This window comes from Triticum dicoccoides, chromosome 5B (assembly GCF_002162155.2).
Source record: "Triticum dicoccoides isolate Atlit2015 ecotype Zavitan chromosome 5B, WEW_v2.0, whole genome shotgun sequence".
NCBI lineage: Eukaryota > Viridiplantae > Streptophyta > Magnoliopsida > Poales > Poaceae > Triticum > Triticum dicoccoides.
Window position 1 is genome coordinate 27,038,484 of NC_041389.1, and position 9,673 is coordinate 27,048,156.

Sequence of the window (9,673 nt, forward strand, 5' to 3'; positions counted from 1 at the left end):
CTCCTATATCAGGCGTGACATTTGCCTCCCCTTGAGCGCGAGCGTCTTCTTCCCAGAATCTTGCCGTAGGGTATCAATGCCGGAGCACTGAGTTGTCCTCCCAGGACGCCAATCTGCAGCTAGCGAAGAACACTGCACCTTCACTTGTACGTACTGAGTTGTTATCTTTCTTGACCAGGAGATGCTCGAGGATGGTGATTGGTTCCACCAGTGTATCGGGTGTATGCGGTTGTCGTTCGGTAGTTGCAGTTTGTACGCCAGTACCAATGCGTTGAAGAATTTGAAACGGTTTGTCTAATTCACATCTAGATATTTTTTAAGGATGTCACATTTAATCTCCCATAAATATATAATGCAGCAATAAGAAACAAAAAACTTAGACAAAAAAATATAGACCACAAAAAGAATGGACATCAATTTAGATATGACATAACTATGTCACATCTACATGTGTCCTAGACAGCCCCAATCTGAAAGGGGCCAAAAAACATGTATGCCAGCTTGGGGCATGGATGATGCGCCACCGTGGACTGGGTATAGGGTTGAAGCTTGAGAGGAACAGAGTCTGCTACCTCAAATGATGGCTGTGTACGATTTCTGTCAGCCTTCTGTTTGAACCTGTTCTGGGAGCGTGCCGACTGCCCCCACCCCCCGGAGCCAACCATTGCGAGTCGCCCAGTCCAATTCAGTGTGAGCACCGACCTACTCGATCCTTCGGCCATCCTGAGAGCAAGATGTTGGGCACGCTTGCTATCAAACCGACGGCCGAGGCAACTTTGGACGCCATGGCCACCATGAGCGTGCTGCCAAGGCGCGGTCGTTTGTGAAGGAATTCCGGACGATTGAGTTCCACAACGGCAAGCTCAATGGACTTAGCAATGAGACTGGACAGCTTAGAGCAACTCCAACGGGCCGATCCAAACGGACGGTGCATTTCTTCGTTTATTGTCCGTTTGGATCAGCGCCCGTCCGGCGTCCGTTCAGTTTTGCATTTGGATCGGCAGTGCGCCTAACACATCGATCCATTTCATGTCCGCATTCAATTTTAAAAAAAAAGGCCCACTGACGATCATGCCAGCGGCCATGTCTCATGTCGGCACCATGCTAGCACCGGCATACAATGCCGGCTTTAAAAAATATCACCACAGTTCATGCTGGCGCACTCGCCAGCTGGCCGGCACACATGCCAGCACAAAAAAACGGCACACATGCCAGCATAAAAAAAAGGATGAGACTTGAGTTCGACCACGCCATCACGGCTCCCGTGGTCATGTCAACACACCTGCCGGCATACAAAAAAAATGGCGCTTACCGCCATAGATCACTCATCGTCGAATTTGAGCATGTCGGCTTGCATCTTCTCGAACCACGGCGCTTGAGCATGTCGGCTTGCATCTTCTCGAACCACGGCGCTGATGCCTCCCAGGAACACGGCGGGTGCACGTTATTGAGGCAAACAGAAGCGCCAACATTCGTGCGTGCGTACGATCTGGCACAAACAGAACTGCCAACATTTACCAGCGAGACCCAACAAGGACAACAAAAACTACACTCAGGTTGCAGCTGTATATAAATTCTTTCTCGAGCCAAATATTAGCAGCAGGAGTTCACAGTGCATGTTCAGAAACAACCAAGGGAACACAGCGCGGCGGTATATATATATATATAATAAATTATCTACCACCATTTCTCGACCCCATTAAATCATGGGTTGCAAATGCACCCGGTAACCAAAATACAAGCCAACAGCCAGCCTGCATGCCGGTCTATATCTGCAGTTATCAGCTTCTCCGCCTTCAAGTCAGGGTGTTGGAAAGAATCACCGCCGCGGCTTCCCTCCCATGTCGGTTCCTTTACATTGCAGCCGCACAACAAAATTTCAGTCGATGCTGCTGCCATCATTTGTCCTCACTGGATCTTTCTTGACAGCACAATTGTCCCCCGAGGCCCCAATTAACCAATCAGCTATACAATGTCCAGGCTCACAAGTCGTCACCCGCCGCCGCTACTCCTGATGTTGTACAATCAGGAGACTCTACTATTGTTGTTGTTTCTGTATCTACTAAGCTAGTATCACCATGTACCCGCCTATAAAAAAGAACATAAGCTGCCGACGTCTTTATGCTATCCTCGTTCTCAAGACCTGAGACACAACGGTCGTCAAAATCATACCACTTCTTTTTCCCATCATTCTGCAACAGAAGAAGGTACCTCGTGTGAGAAGCTGACTAAGCACATGCAGAGTGTTTGCTTAGCGGGCTAAGCGCATGCAGAGAATAACAAACAAGGTCAGCAGGGAAAAGAACGCTTACATAAACATATGCAGTGTAGTGACCTCCTCCCATGCTCCCATAGTGGTTACTGACAGCATACAGTTGATAGTGGTTGGACATCTGCCCGCTTCTGTCGCGGATATAACTCGACAAGTCAAGATCATGAATCGGGAAGTCCACATATGTATCCAGCTTGTTTTTTGTGTACCGACTGTATGAAAATCTTTTTAGGTGTATTATGAGGATCTCCGGTAACCTCCAAAGGTCTAGTTTCTTACTAGCTTGTCGGTGTTCTTTACAACCTGGGCAATACCTGTGAAAAGAAAATGAAATAAACATGAATACTTGTGCGTGCTTCTATGTTTTTCCTCCAGCAGTTTTTCTACTTCTTGGGGTAAGTAACTCAAAGCAAGAGATTATAAAACAGTGATACATGACAATATCGATGAAAAATAATTACCACATGTCCTCTGGGCCCAATGGTTCCTCCTTTATAAATGCTTCAAGACATGCATACAGGGAACAGGTTTCCTGTGGTCTCCTTGTAAACAGCACGGTCTTGTAAACCTCAGGAAGCGAATCCAAAGAATCAAGGTTGTATTGCTTGAGACCCTTATCCTGCCAACTCACAGACACAATCAAACGCCTCTGCAAATTGGAAAGTGTAATAGTTTGATCCATTTCTATCTTCATGCGCTGGTTCGGGAACCTCTCAGTATTCAAGAAAAATAGCATGCCACCTTCAGTCGTCATGTCATCCTCACCAGCATTAGTGTTCATGCTGGAGCACTCTGCAGCATCGGAGCTCATATCGATGTCTGAAGTTTCATTCACAGGGCTGCTTTTGCCAGTTATTTGATCATCATCCAAAACATCATCTTTTGGTTCTCGGAATGGAGTCAGAGCTTTTAGGAGAAGATTGTAGATAGTACGCCCATCAATTGTGTCAGGGAGATTTGATACAAGAGGAGTGCCAAAATTCTTCCAAGACTTCCTACCAAAACTAGAGATGGAGGACCTGTACATAAAAGGAAGATTTTGTCGTAAGAAGGCTCTATCTGTACTTAGGCAGATAAAACAAAAGAAAACAGACGATGAAGGTGTTGATATCCAACTTTTCTTTTCTTTCAGAAAAACTGAGTCCAACTTTGCCAGCACAACATAACAGACGAGGCGATTATACTTACTCCATACGTTCGCTTTTGAACACCACTACAGCTGCACCTTCACTGTCTTTCGGAAGTCGATAGGCAACCAATTTATCTCCATCTCTGATCAAGGAGATGTCATCAGAGGGATCCTCCAAGTAGCGGATGAGAGAACTATTGTAAACCTACATGTAAATATCATAAAAATATATTAAGGAAGCATGCAGGTGTAGTAGCTTTTAGCACAAGAATGATATGCGGGAATGAGTAATACCTCAGCAACCAAGAGGCGCTCGTCGTCTCTAAGCGAACAAGCATTGCTTAACGCATTGATGAGTGTCTTAAAGTCTCCAGATTTTGGTATACTCACAGTGTAAGGAGATGGCCCAATAGAGCCGTCAGTACTAAAGACTGTTACGGTCATTGTTCTCATTGTCGTTGAAGGCAGGGGCAAAGATAAATACATAAACGGGTCAAACGTTATGGACACTTTCTTGCAAAGTGGGCAAACTAGCGTAGATTTGTATTGGCCCTGTCAATGAAGCACCAAAGATGGTCAAAAGTTTGACAAAGCATACAAGTTAAAGCAGCCAGAATAAAAAAATCGACCATTACCCACATTCATTCCACCCACAAATAGTGTGTATGGATGTGCCGGTTTGATCACAATTTACATAGGTTTGAAAAGGGATTCTACTTGCTCTTTCATTCGATATATGTATCCACAAGAATAACGTATAAAGATGCATTCCCTTCCGTATGGGCAATAGGCAGTCCAACGGAATTGCCTGGGCACTGGTATCACAGCTGTTTAGGTGTAGATGATTTGACTTGCCGATACCCAGCCCCTCACTACCCCTAATGAATATTAAAAGGACTAGGAAATGGCTTCCGTAAGTATGGGAGGAATCTAACAGCAGATAACCAGTAATTTCTTAACTCATCCACAGGAAATAGAAGGTGATTCAGTTAAGAGTAGTGGCTACTTCAAATGAGATATGAGATGGCATATCTTACAAAAATAAAGAAAATGCATGCGCATAAAACTAACCTGGCATGTATCAACTATAATGGAATCATTTCGAGCTAAATGGTTGCCCCAGTACTCATCTGCAACCTCTTCATCAGGACGACCATCTGAATCCTTTGCTTCAGCATAGGGTTTACATTTGACACGATTCAAATCTTCATGTAGTCCATCCAATAAGAAAGCAAGAAGCTCCTACAAATAGCATAGGAAAGTCATCTGTAAACCAATCTATTGGCACTCATAAAACATTCCAGGTAAATACTAAACACTATGTGAGTTTGCTAAAATACTACTACATGACTGGGAAGTGTGAAAATAATACAAAGAAAAGAACCAACACCCTCAAGAAATATAAGCAATTAAACAGGGCTAGTTTGGTTGCTGCCCTGGGCTGCATGCCTGGGCAGAAGTGTTGCCTGGCCCAGGCCTAGGATTTCGAGTTTTCTAGCCTGGTGAGGCAGCCTGGACTAGCACCTGTCTCGAAACAGGGCCTGGGCCTGGTAACTGACGCATCAGCCCACAACCCACCTGCAAATGGATTGATTAGCGCCAGGCAGCCGCTGGCCACGGTCCAGGCAACTAGAATCTGATGCCTGACAGGCAAACTATTTGCCTGAGCTATGCAGGCCAGGCTAGCTCTATTATTTTTAAGGGTTAGGCTCCAGGCCAGGCACCACATAGCGAGGATGCAAACCAAACTAGACCACAAACTCACAGGATTCTGGCATTGTAAATTATCAACAGGATTAACACAGCAGCAAGTAACATGACTCGTAAATTTAGGCTAATTGATTCTGAACGTGAAAATGGAAGTAGGATTAAGTGGCTTAACACATTGCCAACCATGCTAAAAACATCCATGTCTTTCAGAAAAACAAGAAATTTACTAACCTGTGAATCATGTTGGTTAAAGCCACTGAATTGGGGGGCAAAGCGTGCAAGTTTTGCCTTAAACTGGCGAGGAGAAAATGAGGTTCCGTCAATAGCCCACAACTTCCTCACCAGATCTCCAAATGAATAAGCAAGCTCCCCCTATTTAAGAAACATTGTCTAGATGAGCAACGGCATAAAAATTAAGAATAAATGAACTGTGTTTATGTAAAAGAAATTTCAACATGCCTTCATTCCTAGTGGGTTCTGGGTGTTTATTTCCTTCTGGTAATCTCCAAGAAAATAGTCAACCAGCTTTGAAGTATGAGCCAAACACTGGACTGCACTGTTCATGAAACATGTGTTTCCAAGATTGTCTAATCCTATTAAACCAGAGCCAACTTGCTTACAGATTCCACCTGATGAATCCAGATCCATGTCCATGATGCCACCATTGCTCAAAGCTGAGCTACCCATGGACAATGCTAACTCATCTTTTCTCCCAGCAGCACCATTAGCCGGAGGTTCTGATATATCATAGAATTGTATTTCCAGAGGCATCTGAAGATGTGAACAAAATCATATAAGCACAATATACTACTACAGAAGTATTCCATTACTCATCTAAAGATATGAATAAAAGGCCGTTGAAGATCTTATTTCAGAACTTAACCGCTGTTAGATTTTAGTATCAAATATTCCCTCCGTCTCAAAATGCAAGACGTATTTTGACACTGTCAAAAACATCTTACATTTTGAGACAGAGGGAGTAACTAGGAAGGACAACCTGGTGTATACTTTGTTTAGTCAGACCAGGCGAGTCTGGATTAACCTAGCAGAAGCCAACTCATCTATTTTGAGGAAGCCGGCTCAATCCAGATCGGTCATCGTCTTTGATATTATGGAGGGAGGGGGGTACCAATACCAATATATACAATGCTAAACATGCTCATAACTTGCCAGTGCCAGATATAAGTAGAACTTCAGGCATCAGCCGAATTTAGTTGCAAATAAACAGGTTAGCACTCCAGCATTGAGGCGAGGTTAGATTTCAAAAGCTCGGAGAAGATGGGGGCTATAAGCATACTTTCAATTTCAACCCGCTTAAAAGCAACTATTAGTTACTTGCTACCCATGTGCGCATGAAAATTCAAGTCACTAAAGTAGAAATTTTTCATTAGGACAGTGAATGTTTACTCAAAAAAACAGCAATATAGCGTCCCAGTGCTCCACATTCAAATAAAATTACGATGTTGCAGGAGGAAATAAAAGTAATGGGGATTAATTTGGCTAATTAGTAGTAATGCAGTAGAAAAGCCTAAGAAGTAGCTAGGAGATAAAAGACTATGACCAACACAACTGTACAATTAATTATAACAATCTTATGCAAGAAATTAAGCATAGGCAATAGAATGGCAAATTTGATTGAGAAGATAATGACCTCCTGGTCAGAAGACCGGGGATCTTGGGGCATACGGTTCCATTCATTCATCAATATGAAGGTTGTTCGCCCAGAGAAATCCCATATGTGAACCTAAATATAAATAGACATGTGATCAAAGAAAAGAAACACAAAACTTTACACATTCAAGTGAAAATAATCAGAAATTACCGGCTCAGACTCCGAAGCCAGAATCTTGTTTGCTCTTTTAAAGTTCTCGGCTGAGTTGTCCTGATATGTTAAAAGTAAAAATTAGAACAACACCGTTTTCTTATGAACTGAAGTGAAATTCATGAATGAAAACATATAGATCCTTTACAAAACCAACACTGCTGAGAAACCTTTCTTCAAAACAAGGAGGGGAAGCAGATGGTGTGGAAAATAACACATACCTTTCTACTGATCTTCACCGTTAGTGCATTTGTACCTCGAGTGACCGAAACTCTAAGCATTATAGGGTATATGTTTACGGATGCCTCTTCAGTAAGCAATGAACTTTTGCCATTGGACTTGAGAGAATCGGAATGCCTAGGTGAGAAAATCAAGAAATCAATTAAGTTATGAGACAGATAATATAAACAATCAGGGCAAACCAAAAATTGGAGCATAGCTAAACCAGCCAGCTATGCATATATTACACAATTGGTAGGCCTAATTTTTAGGTGCATCATTGCATTCAAATATTACATCTATGTAATCTCACTTCCCATCCATCCACCAGCTCAAGGAATAAATGCAACAGGCTAAATGCAATACCAGATCTCTTGGTCTGAACTTGCTGCATGGTATAATGAACTTCCCTCAGAATAGTTTAAAGTGGGTTACATCCAAGCTTCATCTAAAGACTCAAGAAAAATTGGGTTTGTAACTGTGTACTATTAGGACTTGTACAACACAAAAGCATAAAGTGAACCAATAAATGTCCCCTTGTTGCCATCGGCTATGGTAGACAAACTAGAGATGAAACGACAAACCATATAGTAGAGTAGACCATCATATTTTTCTTTCTCCTACAAAACTATTCTAGACATGCCTGGAGACAGAGCATCAACAGTAGCAGCCTCCGCGGAGCCAGTGTGACAAAAAAATCAATTATAACCTTCATGGAAAATTGACGCCAAAGAACTCTCCGGCTTGGTTGCACATTGCTTTAATAAGAAGGAATACTATGTACAACTGTAATATATAATTAATAATCCATCACTGACAGTTAGTAAGCATGTCACTAATAAACCTTTCATGTAACGCAAATACGTCCAACTGCACACTTTCTGCATGCTTATACAAAGTTAATATTCCTTATAGATACAAGGAGGATAACAAACTACTGTGTGCACAAGACGACACGACAATATTGGCGAATTAATCCATCGCCTAGGCGCATTCATTCTACCAGCAGGCAGCTCAATGGCGCGCATGCAAGTGAGCAACGGACAGTTACCCTATATAGCCCACCTGAGACTACCGGTGCCATTTTAGGAACATAGGGCACAAGCTTGGTTCCCTAACTCCCTTTAGCCCCCCAGCAGCAAGGGTGATTCCAATCTAGATTCGAGAACATACCTATTGACCAAACCACATGCATTAATACACCGCGCAATGCATACATGATACCTAAAGCTTCACTGGGCACCAACCATCAGATTTGATCCAACACTAATACAATGCACCATTGCCTACGTAATAACCCGCACACGGCATGATCAGAATCTAGGCATTACAGATGCATCTATCTATTCATCCAATCCATGATCCGCTCCCGTCCCAACGAGCAAGTAGAGGCAGAGGCTTTTGCGCTCACCAGGTGCGTGCCTTCCCGAAGAGGTCGGCCGCGACGAGCGCGTAGCTCCTGGCCCCGGCCTTGGCGGAGGCTTCGGGCTGGAGGAGGTCGTCGGCGCGGCGGAGGGTGAAGGTGGCGTTGTCGCTCATGAGCAGGCTGAGCACCCCGCGGAAGCCGTAGGAGGGGCCCCCCGACGGCGCCGCCGCGTAGGGAATCCCGTGCGCGTCGATCTCGGCGCCCTCCTGCGCCTCCCTCCACCACCTGCATTGCTCGGGCAGCGATGCCGTCAGAGGCGCCATCCGCGGACCCGCCGGCCTCGGATCGGAGGGCTAGGTAGGGTTAGGGTTTGTCGGAGCGCTTACCGGTGCTGGACGAGGAAGACGCGGTCGTCGTCATCGGCGGGCGCGGCGGAGGCGGAGGCGGGGCCGGAGGTGGACGCGGCGTCGCCGGCAGCGAGCGGGGAGGAGGACATTGGGGGCGGGATCCGAGAGGATTCGGCGGCGGGCGGGCGGGCGGCGGATTCGGAGGCGCGGCGGGGAGGAAATCGATTTGGATTTGGATTTGGATTTGGATTGAATCGAAGCGGAAGGCGAGGAGGGGGTGGAGAAGACGATGCCCTCAAGGAGAAGGCTGCTATTTACGCGGAGGACGATGAGTCACTTGACCGGAGATCGAATCGGACCGCGCCGCGGCCACAGCGAGTAGCAGCGCTTTCTAGAGCCGGGCCCACCCGTCAGCCTCGCCTGCTGTCTCTCTTGCCTTTTTTTTTTGGCAAAAGTAATTTTTTTTTGCTGTGCATATATCTCGGTAATTTTCTTCGAAAAGGAATATTCTTGCCGAGGGCCGAGGCGGACGGTAGAGGAGGAAGAGCATCGCCGGGCAGCAATGGCACTCGACATGGCTTAGACGTCGTGTCGAAGAGCCGGCTACCTCTTCGTAAGGAAGATGATGCATATCTTGCACGCCAGAATTTTTGCTTCTCCACGTGATGTAATGCTTGGTTTTGCGTTTACTATCTTATAGGAGTAGTACATTAGTTGTGCTCGAGGGACTTTCATGTCTCGACAAAAAAGGAGCAACCTTCATTGATGCCTTCTTGAAAAGAAAAAGAAAAACTGTAGTTTTCGTGTG

General features: G+C 45.0%; 1 protein-coding gene across 1 annotated transcript; it reads right to left on the bottom strand.

Moving 5' to 3' along the window:
- Positions 1-1,535: 1,535 nt before the first annotated feature.
- On the bottom strand, positions 1,536-9,138 carry LOC119307171 (ubiquitin carboxyl-terminal hydrolase 8-like). The gene is made up of 13 exons (XM_037583262.1): positions 8,905-9,138; positions 8,564-8,803; positions 7,155-7,290; positions 6,934-6,993; positions 6,763-6,855; positions 5,571-5,882; positions 5,343-5,483; positions 4,473-4,643; positions 3,696-3,953; positions 3,461-3,606; positions 2,734-3,291; positions 2,313-2,586; positions 1,536-2,192 (listed from the first exon to the last, which is right to left on the bottom strand). Exons 1-13 carry the CDS (start codon positions 9,012-9,014, stop codon positions 1,983-1,985), a joined length of 2,709 nt encoding a protein of 902 aa, XP_037439159.1. The 5' UTR covers positions 9,015-9,138; the 3' UTR covers positions 1,536-1,982.
- Positions 9,139-9,673: the final 535 nt, after the last annotated feature.

Coding starts and splice junctions, on each gene's coding strand:
- LOC119307171 (XM_037583262.1), bottom strand. CDS start 9,014: ATGTCCTCCTCCCCGCTCGCTGCCGGCGACGCCGCGTCCACCTCCGGC. Junction 4,644..5,342: donor TTAACCAACATGATTCACAG/GTTAGTAAATTT, acceptor TGCTATTTGTAG/GAGCTTCTTGCTTTCTTATT. Junction 2,193..2,312: donor ACTACACTGCATATGTTTAT/GTAAGCGTTCTT, acceptor CTTCTGTTGCAG/AATGATGGGAAAAAGAAGTG.